This window comes from Pyrus communis, chromosome 10 (assembly GCF_041283825.1).
Source record: "Pyrus communis isolate YQ-2024b chromosome 10, ASM4128382v1, whole genome shotgun sequence".
NCBI lineage: Eukaryota > Viridiplantae > Streptophyta > Magnoliopsida > Rosales > Rosaceae > Pyrus > Pyrus communis.
This window is the reverse complement of record NC_142574.1, coordinates 18,137,578-18,161,543: the sequence shown is the minus strand read 5'-3', so window position 1 is coordinate 18,161,543 and position 23,966 is coordinate 18,137,578. Positions and strand designations below refer to the sequence as shown.

Sequence of the window (23,966 nt, the reverse complement as noted above, 5' to 3'; positions counted from 1 at the left end):
GTTGGTGATCCAAAAAAACATTCTTAAGAATTTAAACTCAAGTTAAAAGTTTCAAATTCTATTAGTATGACCACTTATGTATAACAAAATTTCTATTTATTTGTCGTTTTTCTCTCACCATCACAAATAAGGAAGGTGGATGGTTTTCAAAAACGACATTTCTCATGATCGGATTAGAATTTAAACAAAGCACCACAATGTTGCCATTGCAACCAAGCCAAATGAAACTTGGAAAATTGGCTATGAGGAAAACAAGAAATGAGAGAAAAATAAGGGGAAGGACCGGCGGAATTGCCACCGATTCAAACACTGCCGTAGACTCTTTGTTTTGGGACACGTAGCGCGTACTTTACGGCCGGTTGTTGCACAGTTGTACTGTTACACCGAGGTGAAGAAACAGTCCGTTAGATGCGTGCCACGTAATACTGATGTTTGAGGTATACTGTGTCGATGCGGGTTCGAATGAGTCACCGTTTGTCGTTTGAAAAAAATTTCGCGGGCTTTTTATGGGGTCCGAATGGAACAGCACCACGTAATTAGAAGAAGAGAAGTAAACGCCCCAGTTAAGCCCGCGAAGCTCGAGTCAGTGTGCTACACATTTCCCATTTTGCCCTTCTTGTTCGTGTGGCATGCCCAAATTTACAAATAAAGCTCTTACAAGAAATATAATAAAAGTAACCTTTTTTTTTTTGGGTATCATAATTCATTTATACAAATAAACTTTTGAAAAATATAAATAAAATTTTTATGTACTAGCTCCTGCAAATGTTTTCAGCTAGGTTGATTCCACCCAATGGACTCACAATGATGAAAGACCAATTAAAAGTAAAAATGTAACCACCCGGAATGTTCGAAGGAGGATTTAAACTACCCAGAATATTCAAAGGAGGAATTGAATGAGGACTCCGGAATATTTAAAGAAGGATTCGAAGGAGGACTACCCAGATATTTGAAGAAATATTTAAGCATTGTTTCTTATAATATCATTCGAAGAAGGATTCGCAATTTCATAAAGTGTCATTTTTAGCCAAGACCAAGACGAGGCCGTTTTGGAATAGCTATTTCACAAAAAAAAAAATGGAAAAAGAGAAATCCCAACTGATCGTAGCGTCGAAGCAAAAGGCAAAACTGGAAAGGCACTGTTGCAAGGCACCAACAGAGCACATGGTCGGATTTATGAGTTTTAGTGGCATTTTTCGACAACCGGAGACACGGCTGCACCTCCTTCGCCACTGACTAGCGTAAAATGCTTATTTTTTCCACTCATACTTTAGGGAGTAATAGGAATGTAAAACTAACAAAATTTACCCAAAAAGGGTGTGACTAATTGATTGAGTTTGGGATCTAACTCTAAACCATTCCTCATAAAACTTATTTAATTTGTTAGGTAACTTTTCAAACTTTATATCTATTAAATTGACACATAAATTGCATCTATCCAAACAAGGAGCTCTTCGAAGTAAAATTCAAACATCATCAATTTAGCTTTCTTGTATCAACATTGACTTCTTGTGAGTTTTTTTTTTTTTTTTTTGTACAAGAAAATTTCCTTGCATGAGTTTTAATATTGCCCGATATGGTTAATTTGTTTACATGTTTATTATTTGAATAAAACATTACTACTAGCCTATGGTAATTTAATTTTTGGGGCTTTTAGATCCAGGTCCAAAAACGTAGAGTGTTTTTAGGAGTGAGTCCAGTTATTTAATTATATGTTTTTATTTCTTTTATACTCATTTTATATTTTCTAAAAATATTAAAAATCAATTAAAATCTTCTAATATTATGCATTTTCCAACTCAAAAAGAATATATTTAATATCTTATAACAAAAAAACTAATATAATAAAATAAATTTATCTGCAAAACATTCTACCCTAACTCAAGTAACAAATATATGAATGTATATAATATACCTATACGTGAGATATGAAACCTAATTAAAGGGTAGAAAAAACATAACATACCTACAAGTAAGACACATTAATCTGTGACAGGTTGATTATAAAAAATGAATATGTCATATAGGTAGATAAATATAATAAACCTGTGATATAGGTCGATTATAAAAATTAAAAATAAAATCTATAAATGGGGTTTAAAGTAGGAGGAAGAACGAGAAATAACAAAAAGATAAATAAAAAGAAATAAGCAAAGAGATAATTGGGAAGAAATTTGATTTTTATAATAAATCTTATCATTGAACAGATAACTATTGATAATTAAATAATTAAATATAACAAATTGGACTTATTTTAATAAACTGGACTATTCCTACTATTGGCTAAAAAAATTGGACTTATATCAAGTTTCCCCTTAATTTTTTAGTAATGGCAAATTTTTATGTACACTCATTAAAGGTTTTTTTTGTTTTTGATTTTTCACCCTAAGAAAACCACTAATGGCACAATAGTAATTAAACGCCTAACTTAGTGTCATTTGCTATATAGCTGGACTAATTCCCATGCAGAGCGGGCAACACGTTTCTCTGTTGCAGCTTCACTCTCTCCCTCTCTCTCTCTCTCTCTCTCTTCCCATGCTCTGAATTAACTCTTTAAAACGGAAGCTTCGTCTTGTTATACCAATACCAGTACACGCGTTAACCTAATTCCAACGAACTACGAACCCTAATTCTTAAATACAAAATGTCAAACCTCTCTCTAAATTTTTTCAACTCCTCTCACATTATAGTTTTTTATTGTTTTTTTTCCTTAAATTTAACAGAAAAAAGACTTATTTTTAATTAGCAGAAGATTTTTTATTATAATTACCAGTAGTGTCGTAGTGTAATGGACTTCTCCATCAAGAAATCGTTTAAATCCCATGGCTCTGCCAAGCACACGAGGAAGATCTCCGCCGGAGCAGACGACCATAACCACGAGGAGCTCCCCATTCTATTAGATCACGACCACCGCCACCACAGCCAGCCGATGACTGACCTCGAATTGTCCGACCGGCGGGAAGTCATTGTCAAGATCGACGAGGGTGCTGATTCCTCCACCAGGACCGCCATGGACCCCGCCAAAAATGGCTCCAAGATTTGGCGGGAGTCCAGCATCGATTTCTGGAACGGGGACAGCAACGACGACGACGGCAATGCCGAGAGTTTTGATTTCGTGCAGCGCGGGAAGACGGCCACGGTGCCGGGGGAGGATCCGCCGTCGAAGCTGATCGGGCAGTTCCTGCACAAGCAGAGAGCCTCCGGCGACATGACGCTGGACATGGATTTGGATATGGAGGAGCTGCAGCAGAACGAGCGCGACTTGCCGCCGCTCGCCGAGTTGCCGAGTCCGATGGACTCGCGAAAAGTTTCGTTCCAATCGCCGGCGTCGGACCTCCCCGATACACCGCAAACCGAGTCGGTTCGGAGGCGATACAGGGAGTCCCGCGACGAGGAGCGGCGCCGCAGCGGGAGGTTGAGCAACGGACAGGACGACGTCGTCCGCTGTACTTCCAACGCATCATTCCGCCGAGAGCCTTCGTTCGCGAACAAGTCCGATTTGCTGAGAATAAAGACCAAGTCCAGACTAATCGACCCGCCCGAGGAGCCGGACTTCAAATCGAGCCGAATCCCCCGCTCAGGCCAGATCCCGAGATCGGGTCTGATGAGGTCCGGTATGCTGAGCCGCGGCGGCGACGACGAGGACGACGACCCGTTTCTTGAGGAGGACGTGCCGCACAAGTACAAGAGGGCGAAGTTCAACGCATTGACGCTGCTTCAATGGGTAAGCTTGATTTTGATCATTGGGGCTCTGGTTTGCACGCTGACGATTCCAGTTCTGAGGCAGAAGAGCTTGTGGAAATTGATATTGTGGAAGTGGGAGGTCTTGATTTTGGTTCTGATTTGCGGGAGATTGGTTTCGGGTTGGGGGATTAGGATCGTGGTGTTTTTTGTGGAGAGGAATTTCTATCTGCGTAAGAGGATTTTGTATTTCGTATATGGAGTCCGAAAGGCGGTGCAGAACTGCCTCTGGCTCGGCCTGGTTCTAATCGCATGGCATTTCATGTTTGACAAGAAGGTGGAGAGGGAGACCAAGAGCGAGGTGCTTGCCTATGTGACGAAAATCTTGCTTTGTCTCTTGATTGGAGTGTTGCTGTGGCTGGTGAAGACGTTGATTGTGAAGGTGTTAGCTTCATCGTTCCATGTGAACTCGTATTTTGATCGGATTCAGGACGCTCTTTTTAATCAGTATGTGATTGAGACGCTGTCCGGGCGCCCTTTGGTTGAGATACAGAATGCGGAGGAGGAGGAGGAGAAGTTGGCGGATGAGGTCAGGAAGCTGCAGAGTGCTGGGGCTACTATGCCTCCTGCCCTCAAGGCAAATGCATTCCCGTCCCCGAGGATTGGGAGGGTGATTGGGAGTGATTCGATGAGGAGTGAGAGGGTGATTGCGAGTAGCGGGCTTATTGGGAAGAGCACCAAGTATTCTAAGCCACTTTCCAAGAAGGCAGAGGAGACCGGGATCACGATTGATCACTTGCATAAGCTCAATCCCAAGAATGTGTCTGCTTGGAATATGAAGAGGCTGATGAATATAGTTAGAAAGGGGCATCTTACGACACTTGATGAGCAGATTCTGGATGCCACCGGTGAGGATGAGGCCGATACCCAGATCAGGAGTGAGGTTGAGGCAAAGGCTGCTGCTAAAAAGATATTTCAGAATGTGGCTAGGCGTGGTTCCAAGTAAGTTTCGATTCTTTCCCATCTTCATTATAACCACACGGGTTTACGATTTGATCTGGACTGTTACTTGGTTTTACTGTGTTCCAGTGTTTCTAAACTTTGGTTCCCATTTGTTTCTTCGTGTGAACTTGATTTTCTATCAATTATTGTTCTCTTCACATTTGGAAGGCGTAGTGTATTCCGTTAGCTGTTTTTGGTTCATTGTGTTCAGTGTTCACTATTTCTCCAGTTCCCAAAATTCTAGTTTTAGATATTCAACGCCAACTGTTGTATGGAAGATATACATTTATGTTATGTTACTGTTAGTTGACTGCTTCATATCACATGATTTGTGCTAGATGCCATCTGTATTTAGGTGGCTGTTTTGTGCCACACATATCGATGGATGATAATTCATTTGGGAAATTAAAATGGGAAACGAGGAGATGCTCCTAAGTCAACGAGGAGATGCTTCTAAGTCGACGAGGAAGTAAGAGAGAAGATAAAAAATAAGGATACAACCTAGAGTGTAAAAGATGCTCTATGCCATATGTTTTCTCATTTTAATTTGTACATTTTTTGTCTTGATTTTGTCTCCCTTACATAATCCAACTTACCCATTTTTCTTGTAGGTTCATCTACCTGGAGGATTTGATGTGTTTCATGGAAGAAGACGAGGCTGTGAAGACTATGAGTCTCTTTGAAGGGGCATCCGAGCACAAAAGAATCAGCAAATCTGCCTTGAAAAATTGGGTGGTAAGTTTCATGTTTAAAGTGTAGGAATCTTAAACAAACCCTGTTAAATTTTGGTTTTAGTTACTTTCGTTGCCCAGCTTACCAACTTAAAATTCCAAAATAGTAGAAGACAGAAAAAGGGAGTTAATCTTTGATAAACAATGCAGCAGATAATGATAGACATTAAACAAATTCATGTATGAACGTGAATGCAACTCTGCAGGAGAATTTCATGTTAGAGTGTTTAAAACCCCTATGTCATCAAAACAATGCCTGAACATGGTTTTGATTAGCTTGATAACTACAGTGCTGAATTGGTTCCAGATCAATGCCTTCAGAGAACGGAGAGCACTTGCTTTGACGCTGAATGATACCAAAACGGCTGTGAATACACTTCATCACATGGTGAACATAATAGTTGCCATTGTTATAGTAGTAATATGGCTTATTGTGCTGGGAATTGCCACCACCAAATTTCTCTTGTTTGTGAGTTCTCAGCTTGTGGTTTTGGCATTTGTCTTTGGTAACACCTGCAAGACGGTATTTGAAGCAGTTATATTTTTATTCGTGAGGCACCCCTTTGATGTGGGAGATCGGTGTGAAATAGACGGAGTTCAGGTACAGTTCTATCTTTACCTGTGTCACATGCTAAGACTTTTTTTTCTTTTCTTTTCATTTTAATGTTTGGTGCCTAATTCGTTTATCGATCACTCTCAGATGGTAGTTGAAGAAATGAACATCTTGTCTACAGTTTTCCTAAGGTATGACAACACAAAAATCGTGTACCCAAACAGCATCCTTGCGACGCTGCCCATATTTAACTTCTATCGTAGTCCTGACACGGGAGATGCTATTGAGTTCTGCATCCACATATCAACTCCGCCAGATAGGATTGTTTTAATGAGGCAAAGAATAATCAGGTATGCAGAATTATCATTTGTCACTCCATACTTAAGAATATTGTATTAGTTTTGCAAAAATGCGGAAAACCTCAACTCCTAACTCTAATGTCTGGTTACTAAATTATTTCCTATGGTTTGCGATTACAGTTACATCGAGAACAAGAAGGAGCACTGGTATCCAGCACCAATGGTTATAATGAAGGATGTCGAAGAACTAAACAGGGTAAGGTTTGCAATTTGGCCTCAACATAGAATGAACTTCCAGGACATAGGAGAAAGGTGGGTAAGGCGAGGCTATTTGGTCGAAGAGATGGTACGTATATTCCAGGAGCTTGACATCCAGTACCGCCTTCTGCCAATTGACATAAACGTCCGTGCCATGCCTGGCATGACTGGCCAGGTTGGCCAGGTTCCCTCTGTTTACACGGCAACTAAAGCCGATTAAGGAAACAAAGCAGTCCATGAAAACTTATCCGACCTCGCCAAGAAGCACATAGAGACTTCTACATCCCTTGGCAATTTTATGAGAAGCAGAAGGAACCAACGTCATCCGGATGCAGTAGGATCGTGTGGAGAAACGGAGAGGATGATATCCATCTGATATGGTTTGATGGGTTGATCTCTAAGTTGCGTTCAGTTTTTCTCTTTGATTTTGCAGATTTTTCTTAAAGCTATTAGTATCACTCTCTCCATCGCTCTCAATATCTTCATCTCTATATATCTCCATGCACATATATATGCAACTACATATCTATTTATTAAATTACAAAATTACCACCCTTCCTCAAATACACCACATTCAAATTTTACATGTCGCTAAACTACTTTGGCAATCTAGTGCCTAAAATTCGAGTTATTATACTTTGGCCAAAGTGATTATCTTATGTATGTCTCTAATTAACGCGAACATGTAAATTTTCACTTTATCAAAACATTGTATGCAAATGGTCCCTAACTAAAATTATGAGTTATTCTACTTGTGCTATTCAAGTGATCATTTTAGAACATCTTTACTGATTATCTAATTGATAGAGTAATTGAGTTGAATCGTCTTTGGCTTAATAAAAAAGCGGTCCACCGGTGTGAAACTTGGAGAGCTGATGGAGTAAAGGCAGCAGCCCGTTGGGTTGCTCTTGCAATCATTGCACGGTTTTGCGCCCCTTGGATCAGCAGTAGACAGAGCCCCCCATTAGTACTTCACAAGGCCAAACGGATCATTATGAATCCAAAAGCTCAGTTGTTGGATTTCCAAGTAATAAATAATTTTTGCTGCTTTTTCTGCAGTCATCCATCCACGTGGCGAGATCCCGGTCTTCCAACGGTAATAGTTTTGAAAATCAACAATCAATATTATTCTAACAGTAAAAATCCAAAAAATTACCAAACCTTTTTCTATTAATAACCAACTATATTCTTCATTCTCCATACCACACATTATGTTTGTTGCAATGCTATTATTTTTCGTTGTATTTAAAATAATTAATTAGAATTAGACTTTATTTGAAAAATATAGACATGCGGAGAACAAGGTCAAGAAAACATAAAAATAAAAAATATATATGGGAATAGTAATTACCTTTGCTTTTGCCCTCCTACTTCTCAAATGGGTGAACTTGCACAAAGACAATTCTAATGCAATTTAATTGATTTTGCCCTTACCCTCCAAAAAAGGGATAAAAATGCTCTCAAGTGTCATCTCTTAATTGAGGTGAACACGTAAATTTCCCTTTATTAAATGCAAATGGTCAGTTTTTTTTTCTTTTCCCTTTATGATAGGAAGATGATATAAATAGTTTCATTGCCAAGCGCATATCACCCGTTTTGGAAGAGCAAAGGTAAGAGCAACTCTAGCGTTGCTGGGTGCTCGAGGGACAGGCCAGAGAAAAGGGGCCCGAGGCCCTGTGGACCGGCTCTAGCGTTGGAGAGCCCGAGTGGAGGTGGAGGCCTGAGCTCCGGGCTCGTGGAAAATTGCCAGCCCAAGAGCCCGAGTGGATGTGACGCCAGCCTAGCGTCAGGCCATTTTTAATTTTTTTCTGTCAGGCGCGTGCACCCCACTCTCGCGTGGGGGCGCGTCGCCGACACAAAATCAGAAAAAAAAAACAGTGCTTTTTCAGTTACCGTTGGGAAGTTACGTGGCTTTCCACGGTGCGTTCGATCTCAACGAATCTTTAATTTGGACCGTTCGATCTCAACGGTAAAAAAAAAAATCTTATTTAATATCCACCGTTCGATCTCATATCAACGGTGGATATTAATATGCATTATAAATAAAAAATAAAAGACAAAATAGTTTTAAAATTAAGAAAAGTTACCGTTGTGACACGTGGCACAATTTGGAGTGTTGGAATTCAACTTTTTTTTATATCCAACGGCAGAGATTAATTAGTTGAATAAAAATTTAAAAAAATTGTAAAAAATTCAAAAAAAAAATAAAATATGAAATTAAAAAAAAAATTGTTTTTACTTTTCTATAAATACCTTCTCATTATCATCTACCTTACACCACAATTTCATATTTTCTCAACTACTTTCAATCACATTCCTTTCTTTCTCTCAAAGTTTCAATCCATTTTTTTTCAACAAAATGACTACTAATGCAGGTACGAATTGGTCGCTTCTTGAAGATGTTGCGTTGTGTACTAGCTGGGTTGAAGTTACTCATAGTTCGTTTACGGGTAATGAGATGCAGTTGCAAGAAATGTGGAGTCTTATTCATACCAATTATCTTGAGAAAATTGGTGGGAAAAGAACCAAAGAATCGATGTCTAGTCGTTGGAAATTACTTAGCCAATCGTTTAGTACATGGAGAGACACCTTGGCACAAGCTAGTAGTAATATTCGAAGTGGGGAAAATTACTCGGATCAGGTAACAATATATTATTTATTTGATACCCAAATTTATATTATAATTATTTGTTTGTATTATTTATTTGTTACGTACTTACATTATAATTATTTGTTTGTATTATTTATTTGTTACCTACTTACATTATAATTATTTTTTTTGTATTATTTATTTGTTACTTATTTTCATTATAATTATTTCTTCTCCTGCATTGTGTAGGAACTTCAAGCACAAGCAGAAACTATGAATAATGATACAGATTTTTGTGAAGAAGGAAGCAGAAACTATGAATAATGATAGAGATCTTGAGAAAATTGGAGTGAGATTTGTGAGGATGGATGGTGGATTATATAGAGGATTCAGAAAGGATTAGGTTGTGCATAATGCCACGTGGCATGCCGTCATTCGTTAAAATTTTGATGGAAATCTATCCTCAAAGATTGTAAACAGATTATGACATGTGGCGCGACGTGATTGGTTAATAATCTTATCAGTAATCCATCATCAATAATTGTATTTTTGGATAATGACACGTGGCATAACAAGTACGATTAAAAAATTTATCAGAAATCCATCCCCAATAATTGTCCTTTTGGATTTTATGACAAGTGGCGCAACGACAACGATTAAAAATCTTATCCGAAATTACAAATAAAATTATTTTGTATTATTTAATAATACTTCGGATAATGACATGTGGCGCAACGAGAACGATTAAAAATTTTATCTGAAATTACAATTAAAATTATTTTGTATTATTTTATAAATAAAAAAAATACTAATATTTTATTGTTTATTGCCAGGGCTATTGAAGTGTAACGGTGAAGATGTAAAGGCTATTGCCAGAGCTATTACTGTTCATTAATGGCAGTTACTGTTTATAAAATGGATTGAATAGTGAATAGCCTGAGAGAATGGCTCTAACCCTGAAATTGCTCTAAGGCAAGGGCAAGGCAAGAAAGTGACAAAAGACATCTTGAAACTGAAAAAGAAAGTGACGTCATCACTTTGGGCTGGGCCCAACTCAGATGCAAAAATGGGCCCAATGGCGAGGGAGGCGGCTGTTTTCTGACAGAGGGGGAGTGAAGAGGGTACCTTCACTCTTTCACTTCGAAATTAGGAGGGAAGAAGAGAGAGAGAGAGAGAGGGCATGAGAGAGAATGGGAATAGCGAACCTGTCGAGCCTCGTCCACGAGCTCCGAGAACGCATAGCGGCCCCCTCCACCCCTCCTAACAACCGCTACGACGACGATTTTGGTGACCCGATTCCGCGCCGTCCTCCCCGACCTCCTCCACGCCTCCGTCGTTCCATCTCCCTCAGGTAACCCCCGTCCCCTCATCTCTCTTTCTCTCTCTCTCTCCCTCTCTGTGTCTGTCTGTCTGTCTAGTGAAGTACAATGCGACGGCGTTTTGAGCGTAATTTTTTACTGTCTGCAGCGAACGAGCGAGAAGTGATAGCTGTATTGAAGCTCATCGTTATCACTGCCAGGCATTTGCCCGGAGTTTTCCACCGTGGAAAAGCCACCGCAATTCTTCCTCTGCTCGGTCGCATCTTGCCTTTCTTGGCAGAGCCCTCGTTCCGGTAAGCAAGCGACTTCAATTTTCATTCACGAACTTTTAATTGCTTTTCTGCTTCTTTTGCTTCGTTTGGGAAATTGAAAACAGCTTTGGGGATTGAAAAATGAGCTCATTCTGGGGATTGAAAAATGAGCTCATTAGGCGCGAACATTACATGATTGTGGTTATTTTGATTGCTTTTTGTTGCAATTTTATGCTCAAAAGTAGTTTCCGTTGTTTTAGTTCTAGGCATGGAGTAATATTTGAGACCGTTGGACCACTTTTAGCGCTACTTCGTACTGGAGCACGGATGCCTACTGTCAGTTTTTCATTGATTCCATGCTTGTTGTTCGAGGTAAGAATGCAATGTTCAACAAGAGGTTAATCGCTTAGTTCGAGTATTTAACAAGTTTCAAACATTACGGAATCGACTAAATTGACTTTAAGCTGTTTTTGTGAGTCCTTCAATGGAATTTTTGATGCCCCGATTATCTTGGGGATCTTCCTGCAAGTAATAGACCGGATGATGGATTGGTGTCTTGATTAACCTTACGGGCAAAACAAGGTGGCAACCTTTTGCAACCTGGATGATAAAGATTGTTGTTAGATGCTTAACCGAAGGAACTCTGTATGTGGAAGGACTCATTAATGTGCCTTTTGTTCGGGACGCATGTTCCCTCTTATGTCATGGGGATGCTGATTTGCAGATGGTGAGCATCGATTGGTTTATGCTGGCATTCTTAGTGTAAAAGTCAATTTTATGGTTTTAGTGTGACTTGAAAGAAATATTACAAAGCTGATTCAGTTTCAGATATGTAAGCAGCCTTATTCTGTAGAATGCTAACTATGTGAATTTTATGGAAGGCATGTTTTGAATTTGCACGTGTTGTTGGATCAGGGATAAACTATGACATCCTTCCTTATCAGAATATAATCCAGTCGATATCAACTATATTAAAGGAGGACAAAGAGGGGTTTCCTGCGTTCAGTTGAATGCTCAAAACTTTGATTGTTTGCTATTAGAATTTTATTGGAGTGCAAAGTGAAAGTCACCCGATTAAATGAACTTTCAAAGCAATGTTTCTCTTTATGTTACAATTATGAACTATTTTTGGTCAAATTGATTAGTATTAATTTTTGATCCCCTTAAATCACATCACCATGTTGTAGACCTCTCTCATTAGTTCATGTTCTTTTATGCATATAAAAACATCGCTTGTGGTTCTTAGGGTCTTATTGAGTTTAGTGCTGATCTATTTTCCATTAAAATTCTCGATGCTTGAGAAGCACCTGTCTCCGAGTTGGGTTTATACACGATTTGATGTTTACGGACTGTCTGCACAGCGCTGGGTTTCAAGTTGATTATGCATGAAACAGAAGAGAAATGAATTTAGACGTGTAAAGACAGGTAATGCATGATGTACTTTGGTAGATATCATATATAGATAGGTATTGCAAACCTGTACACGTTTATGTGGTCTGTAGTGCATGGTTGAAAGAGTCATTAGTGCTATTGGTCATCATTATGTATTAGTGGTCTTTGTGGCATAATAAGTTTCTTTTTGGGGAATTTTTTTTTGGTTGTATATGCGACTTATAAATGAAATCCTTACATCCAGTATTATATTCTAATTTTACCTTGGTATGCCAAAACTTGGGCTTACATTGCAGAAACATTGTTTATGATTCGTCCTTGGGTGGTTGCCTTGATGCATTACACTGTAATTGCCCTGAAGATGTTGTTGAGCTAACAGCTGCCGATTTAGTAGATTTATTTTCTCATTCAATGGGGAGAACCAAAAGCCAGGAGCTTAAGGTTAATAATCATGTTTCATCTGCTTTCTTTGAGGAAAATTATTTATTCTTTTTAGCCATTCATGCACTGTGTATGGGTAACAGATCTGGGGGATTGATTTGTTCTAGGGTCTTGAAAATAATTTCTATTTCAGGTTGCACTGTGCAATGTATACATACGGATTACAAAAATGTGCCCCCCCTAATATCTGGAGGCCAGAGTCTCTCCTTTATGTGATTTCTTATCCCGAACCCTGCTTCTCGTTGATAGATTGCCTAAAAGTAGCTCTCTCTGTAGAGTCTGTACTTAGTCCCAATCTTGTTGGATGGAGAATTACAAATTGTAACTGTCAGAGTTTATCATCACTAAGTGATAAATCAAATGAAAACTCGAGGGTTGGAGAAAAAAGGCCCATACAGGATTTGGATACTTTCAAGAATAAACGGCAAAAAGCAGATGAAGATATTATGAGTTTGGATTCTAATTCTCAGGGGGAATGCAAGCGTACTCATACAGTTGCTTGTGAAAGAGAAAATTATGCAGATTATATGCTTAAGTCGCTACTTTCTTTTGTGGAATTTGTGAAAGAGAAAAGAGCCCTTGAATGTTGCTGCATCTGGGATTACGAGTACTGATGGTAGCAGTCAGATGAATAGAAGGGGTCAAAGATTATGGGATAGATTCTCCAATTATGTTAAAGAGATAATTGCCCCTTGGTTAACCTCTAGGTTTCAACTTCCCAATTTTGCTGATTCTTCATTCGTTGGCCCAATTTACAGGCCATCTATGTCATTCAGGAGATGGATATTCTCCTGGATAAGAAAGTTGACTTCACATGCCACTGGTCCTCATAGCAGCATTTTCAATGCATGTTGAGGTATAGTGCGTCATGATATGCAGACAGCAATATATCTGCTTCCATATCTGCTTCTTAATGCTGTTTGTCATGGCACAGAGGGGGCACGTCATGGCATAACAGAAGAAATCCTATGTGTTCTTGATGTTGCAGCATCTGATAATAGAGGGGATGCAGCTCATGGAGTGAAGGGTGGGAAAATTGAAGTTTGCTTTCAAGCTGTGTTCACTCTCCTTGATAATCTTGGTCAATGGGTAGATGACACTAAACAAGAATTAGCTCTTTCCCAGGCTTCTCAATCACTAGCATCAAAGACAAAGGATCAAACTCGTAACTCTTCTGCAGATCAGGAGCATCTCCTTGTACAGTGTAAATATGTTTCAGAACTGTTGTCGCAATTCCTAAGGTAACCCTTGCCAGGGCCTCCTCCAGGTGCCAGGCTTATGCAAGGTCTTTAATGTACTTTGAGTCATATGTGAGGGGAAAGTCAGGTTCTTTCAACTCTGCATCTGATAAAAGTGGCATCTTTGATGATGAAGACATTTCATACCTAATGGAAATATACAGCTGCCTAGATGAGCCTGATGGCCTTTCTGGCTTTGCATGTTCACGTAAATCTATGGGATTACAATTGCTGGACCAGCTCTTACTAAACAAAAAAGCCAGAACCTGGGCAGAGGCTTTAACTTCTTGCGAACAAGCTTTGCAGATGGAACCAACATCAGTTCAAAGGCATTCTGATGTCCACTTAACTGTTTGTTAAACATGTGTCACCTTCAGGCCATGGTTACTCATGTGGATGCCTTAATCTCTGGGGTTCCCCAGTACAAGAAAACATGGTGCATGCAAGGTGTGCAGGCAGCATGGAAGCTTGGCAGGTAGGATTTGATGGATGAGTATCTTAGTGGAGCTGATGAAGAGGGTCTACTTTGTAGCAGTTTTGAAAGTAATGCCTTTGATATGGATGTTGTAAAGATTCTCCAGGCAATGATGAAGAAGGATCAGTTCTCAGTTGCTGAAAAAATTGCCCTCTCAAAGCAAGCACTCATTGCTCCTCTTGCTGCTGCAGGCATGGATTCCTATCTACGGGCCTACCCATTTGTTGTAAAACTTCACCTTCTATGAGAACTTGAGGACTTTCACTCTCTTCTTGTTGATGAGACTTTCTTGGATAAATCATTCCAACTAGGTGATCATGGGTTCTCCCAATTGATGGAGAACTGGAAAACCGTCTCAGGTTTACACAGCCATCACTCTGGGCAAGAGAGCCACTTTTGGCCTTCCGCAGATTGGTTTTTGCTGCCAGTGCTCTGGGAGCTCAAGTTGGAAACTGCTGGCTTCAATATGCAAAGCTCTGCCGCATGGCTGGTCATTATGAGACAGCAAACCAGGCGATTCTAGAAGCTCAAGGTACAGGTGGACCTAATGCTCACATTGGAGAAGGCTAAACTTCTATGGAGCACCCGGCGATCTGATGGTGCCATTGCACAGTTGCAGCAGTCTCTCCTGAACATGCCTGTAGAGATTGTTGGTTCCTCTGCAATTTCATCAATTACTAGTCTTTCACTGGTTCCACTGAACCACCCACTTTTAGTTTGTGATACTCAAGCTTTGAATGAGAATAGAGAAATTGCAAAGACCCTACTCCTCTATACTAGATGGATCCAACACACTAGGCAAAAGCAGAAAGAAGATGTATTATGTCCTTATACGAGGGTGAGGGAACTGCAGCCCAAGTGGGAGAAGGATATTTCTGCAGTGCTAAGTATTGTGAGGAATTGCTTGCTGATGCCAGGAAATGTCAGGAAGAAAACATTGAACTTGGTGCAAGGAAAATGCCATCAAATAGTGCAATTGTTGGTTTTCCAAATTTAAGCACTGAGAAGCCTTGGTGGTCTTATGTACCTGATGTACTGTAATTTTATGCCAAGGGGGTTTTTAAGGGTCACAAAAATCTCTTTCAAGCACTTCCAAGATTGTTAACCCTATGGTTTGACTTTGGAAGTATGTATCTAACAAGTGGCACTGCATCCAGTAAAGAGTTAAAAATACTCATGAGAAGGTAACTATTGGATGTCGAAGATGAACTTAAATTTGTTTAGTTACATTTAAACTCTGGTTTCTCCATTCTATGTTCCTTTCTATTTTGTTTAGGTAATAAAAATCGTGCAAGGATGTTTGAAGGATTTGCCAACATTACCAGTGGTTAACAGTACTACCACAGTTGGTTTCCAGAATTTGCCACCAGAATGAGGAAGTTGTTCGATAGGTCAAAAACATAATCACAATTATTCTCCGGCAATACCCACAACAAGCGCTTTGGATTATGGCAGCAGTTTCAAAGAAGTCGATTATTCCTTCAAGGCGGGAGGCAGCTGCAGAAATCCTACAGGCTGCACAGAAAGGGTTCAGCCAAGGAAATACTGGCAGCAATCTATTGTTTGCAGGTCTGATTGATCACTTAATTAAGTTGTGCTTCCGTCCTGGTCAGTCAAAGGCAAAAGCAATTAATATCTCAACTGAATTTAGTGCCTTAAAGAGGATGATGCCACTGGGAATAATCATGCCAATCCAGGAGTCTCTAACTATTAGCCTACCAACATATGACAGGAAGCTCAGTGACTCACTTAGATATGATATTTTTTTGGCAACTGATCTTCCTACAATATCAGGAATCGGTGATGAGGCTGAGATTCTTTCATCTCTTCAACGGCCTAAAAAGGTAGGTTCTATATCTTAACATACTTGTAACTCAACTGATTAATCTGTGGTATGCCATAGCAGCGAATATATTGAAAAGGCATCCTACTACAAAATTTCTTATGCATACTGGTTTGCCCTCCTAATACTTATGAATTGATTTTTTTTTAAAGTTACTAACTAGCAGAACAAACCCTCCCACCGCCTTTTTTCTAACTTAATAAAAAGTTGTAATCACCAATCACCATCTGGAAATCATTTTTAAATTTACATGCCGAGTCCAATAATGACCGGATAGATTTCTAAAATAACTTGTGGTAAAGAGCAAAAACTGTGGATTTGGAGAAGATTTTCGGAGAGTTATCTGAGTTTTTCCTATTGTCACTTGGGCATGTCCTGTGAACTGGCTATTTTCTATGTCATTACATCATCTTTGTAATATTTAATCATGTTAACTGAAGCAGCCAGCCATTGTGGACTTAAGCAGCCATAGCAGCCAGCCATTGTAGACTTAAGAATTAGGAAATCAGACATGAGTTCCATTGTAATTAATAAAGTAGTTGTAAACAGTAAAGTTAGGTATAGGCAGTAGTGTTTTTATGACTTCTTGTACTGGTTTCATACCTGATCATTATTGCTTGTATTCCTATATAAATCCTCCGATTGGGAGATGAAAACATCAAGAAATTAACTCTATTTTGGCATGGTATCAGAGCCATTCTGATCCAAAAGGAGTTTCTATTCTGATTAACCTACTGGCACTACTGCCATCTACCCCATAAGACCTGCAGAATAGCAGGCCTTCTACTTTCATACGAATCCAATCTCTCTTTGGCCATATCTGCCAACATCACTAACCATATTGAGCTTGTTAACCATATATATTCCGCTGCATCTCTACCTAAATACTACCCCATACCCTATAAACCATACCCGTTGGAATCACCCAACAAACCCGTGCCATTGCCTCTTCCTCCTTGCATTTTGTTCCTGCATCTCTCTCAGTGAGACTGACTCTCTATTGTTTCAATAAAGAGAATTCGTTGCAGTAGTAATGGGTGACTCCAAGACCACTGTTTCAGCTGCTGTTACACAAAAAGATATGTCTCTGCATATCACCCCAGACAAGTTGGATGGGTCCAACTATTCCTCTTGGTCCCAAAGTGTCCGCATCTACATCACTAGCAGAGGCAAATGATCTTATGTCAGTGGAAAAAATAAGGCACCAGCAGAAGCCGATGCATTGTATGCTATATGGGAGGAAGAGAATGCCATGGTTCAATCTTGGCTTCTCAACTCCATGACTAGAGATTTGCGGGCCATTTTTCTCCGACTCTCTACTGCAAAAGATGTTTGGGATGCTGTTACCCAAACTTACTCAATTGAAAAAGATGCATCAAAATTATATGAACTTCGCCGTCAAGCACTGGCGACTCGCCAGAATGGTGAGCCTTTATCTGCATATTATGGTAAACTCCAGCAAACATGGCAAGAAATAGATTTCTTACGTCCTGGAAAATTGAAATGTGCTGATGATGTTGCTGCTCGAGAGACAGAAATTTCAGAAGAAAGATTGTATGATTTTCTGGCTGGCCTTGATCCTCATTTAGATCATGTTCGCAGTCAAGTTTTGACTCAAACACCTTTGCCATCTGTTCGTGCTGCTTATGCTCTTGTGAATGCTGAAGCAAGTAGGCAAACCATTATGTTGGTTGGCCCACAAGTGGAAGGATCAGCCATGGTAGCTGCTCCGTCTCGATTTCCTCGTGGAGTCTCGAATTCTCGATCAGGTGGATCTAAAGTTACTGGTACAAGGAAGTGTACTTATTGTGACAAGGATAAGCATACTAGAGACACTTGTTTTAAGTTGCATGGATATCCTGATTGGTGGGTTCAAAAGAAGGAAAATCAAAAGAAAAGCATTGTTGGATCACAAGCACACCTGTCTACACCAACGCCTTCCGTGCCTCGAGTAGATCAATCTGCTCACTCAATTTCTCCTACTACTGCTTCCACTTCCTTAGTCGACGCAGGTAACTTTGGTTTTGCCTTGAACACCACATTTGGTGCTCCAAATAAACCTTGGATCATTGATTCGGGGGCTTCTGACCATATGACCAATAACTCTTCATGGTTTGCTTCTCACACTACTCCACCTTTAAATACCGTTAAAGTTGCTAATGGTATTTCCACTCCAGTGCTTAGAGCAGGCTCCATCTCATTAACACCATGCCTATCTCTCTCATCTGTTTTACATGTTCCTAATCTTTCTCACAATTTGCTTTCTATTGGTACTCACAAATCAACTAAACTGTCTTGCCATCTTTTCTCCTACTCATTGTTGGTTTCAGGATATTCGAACGAAAGCGTTGATTGGTCATGGTAGAGAGAGGGGAGGTCTATACTACTTGGACTTACCACCAGATTGTGAGAAGACAAGTTACAGTTGTCAAGTGGAAGCTAAACAATTTTAAGCTTCTGAAAAAATTTGGTTATGGCACAAAAGATTGGGACATCCTTCCTTTCAGTACCTGCAATATCTATTCCCTTCTTTATTTTCTAAAGTCAAGGTTTCTAATTTCCATTGTGAAACTTGCATCTTTTCTAAAAATCATCGTGTCTCATTTCCTTTAAGCTCCAATAAAAGTGATGTTCCTTTCTCTCTTATTCATTCTGATGTTTGGGGACCATTTCATATTCCTACTCATACTGGTGCTAAATACTTTGTCTCTTTCATTGATGACTGCACTCGAGTTTCTTGGGTATACTTACTAAAAAATAAGAGTGAGGTTATGTCTGTTTTTCCAATATTTCATCAAATGATTCAAACCCAATTTAATGCTAAAATTCAAGTTGTTCGATCTGACAATGGGAAAGAGTATTTGAATTATGGACTTGGAACATTTTTTCAACAAGAAGGTATCATTCATCAAACATCTTGTCCACATACTCCTCAACAGAACGGTATAGCAGAACGTAAAAATCGTCACCTCTGGGATGTGGCTAGATCTTTATGTTTTGCTATGCATGTTCCTAAACGTTTTTGGGGTGATGCCATTCACACAGCTGTTTTTCTTATCAATCGCATGCCATCCCGTGTTCTCCAATTTCAAACACCTATCCAAACCCTTTCCCAGTATCATTCTCTTCCTTCACTCCATATTCCTCCAAAAGTGTTTGGTTGTGTCTGCTATGTTCATGTCCACATGCAAAATCGTGATAAGTTGGATCCTCGAGCCATCAAATGTATGTTTATTGGCTATTCTGCTACTCAGAAAGGGTATCGATGTTACTATCCTCCGAATGGGAAAATTTTTGTCTCTATGGATGTTACCTTTCAGGAACAAGAGGCTTATTTTTCAGAGGGAGATTCGGTCACTTCTCTTCAGGGGGAGATGGGGAGTAAGGAGGAAGAGCAGTGGCCACTTGACATTGGTGGTATGCATTCTTCGGATGAACACTTGTCTGATGCCGGTGATGGTCCAAATTTGCCTAATGATGAGGCAAAGAGTGGAAAAATATTGAAGGTATATGAGAGGACAAGAAAAAGGGGAGATAAAGGAAAAGAAAAAGAAAAAGTGGCTGATGAGATAGACCACCCACATATAGATCCCCTCATTGACCAACTCTCTGACCAATCAGCTGCTACTCATACGAATTATCCTGAGGTAACCACTCATTCTCCTTCTCTTCATCCTACTATATTTGATGAGTCCAATCATGAGATTTCATTAAGTGCTGATCCAAATGAACCACATCATGAGTCTGGTTCTCGTTATCCTATTCGAGAAAATCGAGGGATACCCCCTGTTCGTTATGGTTATTCTTCTACAAAGGGTATTCAATATCCTATATCTAATTTTGTTTCATCTCATCGCTTGTCAGACTCTTATATAGCTTTTGCAAACCAATTGTCATCAGTCTCAATTCCTAATAAGTTACAGGATGCTCTTAAAAATCCAAAATGGAAAAAAGCTATGATTGAAGAGATGGAAGCTCTTCGAAAAAACTCCACTTGGGAACTGGTTAAACTTCCTGAAGGCAAGAAACCTGTTGGGCGTAGATGGGTGTTCACAGTAAAGCATAAAGCTGATGGTTCAGTGGAGAGGTACAAGGCCAGATTGGTAGCCAAAGGTTATACTCAAACCTATGGCATTGATTATCAAGAGACATTTGCGCCGGTAGCAAAGATCAACACTATTAGGGTTCTTATGTCATTGGCAGCAAATCTGGGGTGGCCTCTACGACAGTTTGATGTGAAAAACGCATTTCTACATGGAGACTTGGATGAAGAGGTATACATGGATCTTCCTCCTGGATTCACTACCACTTGTGATATTGGCAAAGTATGCAGGTTGAGAAAGTCCTTGTATGGATTGAAGCAATCACCAAGGGCATGGTTTGGCAAGTTCGCTCAATCCATGAGAAATTATGGGTTCAAGCAAACTCAGGCTGACCATACCTTATTTCTTAGGCATGATAAAGGTAAACTTACAGCCTTAATTGTTTATGTGGATGATATGGTGGTTACAGGTAATGACGTCGAGGGAATTCAAAAACTTCAAATGTATCTAGCCAAGGAATTTGAAATGAAGGACTTGGGTACTTTGAAATATTTCTTGGGTATTGAAGTTGCAAGATCAAAGCATGGCATTTTTCTTTCTCAAAAGAAATATGTTATAGACTTATTAACTGAGACTGGGATGTTAGCTTGTAAACCTGCAGACACACCAATTGAGCAAAACCATAGATTAGGAGACTATCCTGATCAAGTTTCGGCTAACAAGGAAAGATACCAAAGATTAGTTGGGAGGTTGATTTATTTGTCTCATACACGACCTGACATAGCCTATGCTGTAAGTGTGGTGAGTCAATTTATGCATAGTCCAAGTGAAGCCCACATGGATGCTGTACAACGCATTCTCAGGTATTTGAAGTCTGCTCCTGGAAAAGGCTTGATGTTTTCCAATCATGGACATCAAGAAGTTGAAGGATACACTGATGCAGATTGGGCTGGGTCAGTAACTGATCGCAGATCGACTTCTGGATACTTTACATTTGTTGGAGGAAATCTAGTTACTTGGCGCAGTAAGAAGCAACATGTAGTGGCTAGATCCAGTGCTGAAGCTGAATTTAGAGGTATGGCACACGGCGTGCAAGAATTGTTATGGCTCAAGATGTTGAGAGAATTGGGTTTCAATTCTACAAAGCCATCAAATCTTTATTGTGATAACAAAGCCGCCATTAGCATTGCTCATAATCCAGTTCAACATGATCGTACTAAACATGTTGAAGTGGATAGGCACTTTATTAAGGAAAGGTTGGTTGATGGTACCATTAACTTGCCTTATGTGAAGAGTGATAACCAGCTAGCAGATATTTTAACAAAGGCAGTGTCAAGTAGGATTTTCCATCTTGCACTCAGCAAGTTGGGCATTCGAGATATTTATGCACCAACTTGAGGGGGAGTGTTAACTGAAGCAGCCAGCCATTGTGGACTTAAGCAGCCATAGCAGCCAGCCATTGTAGACTTAAGCAGCCATAGCAGCCAGCCATTGTAGACTTAAGAATTAGGAAATCAGACATGAGTTCCATTGTAATTAATAAAGTAGTTGTAAACAGTAAAGTTAGGTATAGGCAGTAGTGTTTTTATGACTTCTTGTACTGGTTTCATACCTGATCATCATTGCTTGTATTCCTATATAAATCCTCCGATTGGGAGATGAAAACATCAAGAAATTAACTCTATTTTGGCAAATCATCCTCTTTTGCATTTCAGATTGTTTTATTAGGCAGTGATGGCATTGAATGCCCATTCCTCTACAAACCCAAGGATGACCTCAGGAAAGATGCCCGCATGATGGAGTTCACTGCAATGATAAACTGTTTGCTGTCTAAATACCCAGAAAGAGGCAACTCTACATTCGCACCTTTGCGGTAATTCCTTTGACAGAGGACTGTGGTATGATAGAATGGGAATTATGACAAATCCTCATATCAAACGGATTTATGACATATACTTCAAGACATATATATAAACTGTGGAAAATTTGATAGGCAAAAGACAAATCCTCATATCAAACGGATTTCTGACCAATGCCAAGGTAAAATACCAGAATATGTGATGCTGAAGGACAAAATTCTTCCAATGTTCCCCCCAGTATTCCATAAATGGTTCTTGACCACTTTTTCTGAGCCAGCTGCTTGGTTTAGGGTTCGGATTGCTTATGCACACACCACTGCAGTTTGGTCCATAGTTGGCCATATTGTAGGGCTGGGTGATCGACATGGTGAAAACATTCTTTTTTATTCTACAACAGGAGACTCTGTTCACGTTGATTTCAGTTGCTTATTTGACAAAGGCTTGCAGTTGGAGAAGCCTGGGCTGGTGCCTTTCAGGCTGACTCAGGTGAGAGAAGCATATGCATAAATGTTGTTTTCCTTGTGGCAAGTTTCTAATACTTTCTTCTTTTTTTTGGACCAAAAAGTAAGCATAACTATATTTAATTAGGCTGTTTATTTAGGCTGTTTATTTATTGGTTGATGAGTACCTTCTGCGAGAAGAAAATAAAGAAGATATCTGTATCCAAAAATAAAAGAATCATCGTGTGTTGATTATCAAAATTATCTAACATGACTAGAATATTTTAGTTTGAGCACAATAAATACTTCATCTACTAACGATTCTAATATAATCATTTCCAATCTTAATTGTTTCTTATTAATTTTCATGGCGACTGTTATGACACCTGCAGAATATGATTGATGGCTTGGGCATCACTGGATATGAGGGAATCTTTTTGAGGGTCTGTGAATTCACACTTTCAGTACTGAGGATGCATAAGGAGACTTTAATGAGCGTTGTTGAAACTTTCGTCCACGATCCTCTTGTGGAATGGACAAAATCTCACGAGTCCAGCGGAGTAGAAGTTCAGAATCCACATACACAGGTTTCAATCTTTCGTTATGTTCTATTGAAGTTGTTGTGACAGGTTTACCTTAACTGTCATATTTTCTTTTTAAATGTAAAGGTAGTAATGGCATTGATTTATCATTTTGTAATAGATCTAAGTTGGGATTTTCGCAAGGCCTACCATGTCAAACTGTTGCAAGTTGACTAAAAAGCGTTTCTTAGATTAAATTGTCCCTAGAATACAGAATAACCCTGTATCATTATTGCATTTACATTCTAGGTCCAGTGTAGTGTTTCTTGGTGTTTCATAAGCAATATCCACCTGATAGAATGGGAGCAAAGATTTTCTTTATGCAATGGCCATTGGTATTGATCTATAATCTGAAATTTAAAGTAATATCTAACTGATGAATGTGGAAATTTAAAGTAATGGGTTGGGACTCGGGAGGGAGCAAGGAATTTTTTATGGTAGTGATGCTGTTCCATTGCACGTTTAAACTGAATTGATAAGTTTTGATGTCTGTTTTTCCAGTAGATCCATCAAAAGAGGCCTCAATTGTGGCTTTATGGTTCAGTAGATCCATCAAAAGAGGCCTCAATTGTACAATTTTTCCACTCTAACTGATGAATGTGCTCTGTATCATCCCCTTACTGTGACGGCTGACGGCTTGCTTGCTCAATGGCCATTTTGTGCGGTGGAGGGGTTAGGATTCGACAAGCATTAAGCACTCTCTGCATATGTGATGTTGTTTTGGAGATGTCGCCGATAATTTGTATACTTCATGCTTGTAACATGTTCCATTGTAAATGTACTTTCCTTGGATGGTATTTTTGGATGAAGCTGGAAAAGCCAGTTTGCTATCCAATTTTTGTAGATGCAAACATGTAATTGACTGTAATTTCTAGAGTAAATATTTCTGTATCAAAAGCTTGATTAGATTTTCAACTGGATAAAAGCGTTTAGGGACCACTTGGAAGTGCTTTTTTAGGAACCCCTTGGA

General features: G+C 39.5%; 1 protein-coding gene, 1 long non-coding RNA gene and 1 pseudogene across 3 annotated transcripts; 2 read left to right on the top strand and 1 right to left on the bottom strand.

Annotated features, from left to right (window-relative positions):
* The first annotated feature begins 2,585 nt into the window (after positions 1 to 2,585).
* On the top strand, positions 2,586 to 7,260 carry LOC137727295 (mechanosensitive ion channel protein 6-like). The gene is made up of 5 exons (XM_068466158.2): positions 2,586 to 4,683; positions 5,295 to 5,418; positions 5,722 to 6,015; positions 6,115 to 6,317; positions 6,447 to 7,260. Exons 1-5 carry the CDS (start codon positions 2,789 to 2,791, stop codon positions 6,742 to 6,744), a joined length of 2,814 nt encoding a protein of 937 aa, XP_068322259.2. The 5' UTR covers positions 2,586 to 2,788; the 3' UTR covers positions 6,745 to 7,260.
* A 2,945-nt stretch (positions 7,261 to 10,205) lies between these two features.
* On the top strand, positions 10,206 to 23,921 carry LOC137728257 (serine/threonine-protein kinase ATR-like; annotated as a pseudogene). Its single transcript, XR_015952328.1, has 11 exons — positions 10,206 to 10,465; positions 10,582 to 10,726; positions 10,945 to 11,056; positions 11,112 to 11,411; positions 11,566 to 11,687; positions 12,370 to 12,517; positions 12,651 to 15,427; positions 15,507 to 16,074; positions 21,832 to 22,461; positions 22,808 to 23,002; positions 23,501 to 23,921. The product of XR_015952328.1 is annotated as a serine/threonine-protein kinase ATR-like (transcript).
* LOC148693628 (uncharacterized) lies at positions 11,741 to 12,366 on the bottom strand. Its single transcript, XR_015952329.1, has 2 exons — positions 12,162 to 12,366; positions 11,741 to 12,047 (listed from the first exon to the last, which is right to left on the bottom strand). It is a non-coding gene; the product is annotated as an uncharacterized LOC148693628 (long non-coding RNA).
* Positions 23,922 to 23,966: the final 45 nt, after the last annotated feature.

What these genes read in the sequence shown, in the direction of transcription:
- LOC137727295 (XM_068466158.2), top strand. Translation starts at nt 2,789, where the DNA reads ATGGACTTCTCCATCAAGAAATCGTTTAAATCCCATGGCTCTGCCAAG. An exon ending in CTGCCTTGAAAAATTGGGTG is followed by an intron (nt 5,419 to 5,721) that starts GTAAGTTTCATG and finishes AATTGGTTCCAG; the next exon opens with ATCAATGCCTTCAGAGAACG. An exon ending in ATGAGGCAAAGAATAATCAG is followed by an intron (nt 6,318 to 6,446) that starts GTATGCAGAATT and finishes TTGCGATTACAG; the next exon opens with TTACATCGAGAACAAGAAGG.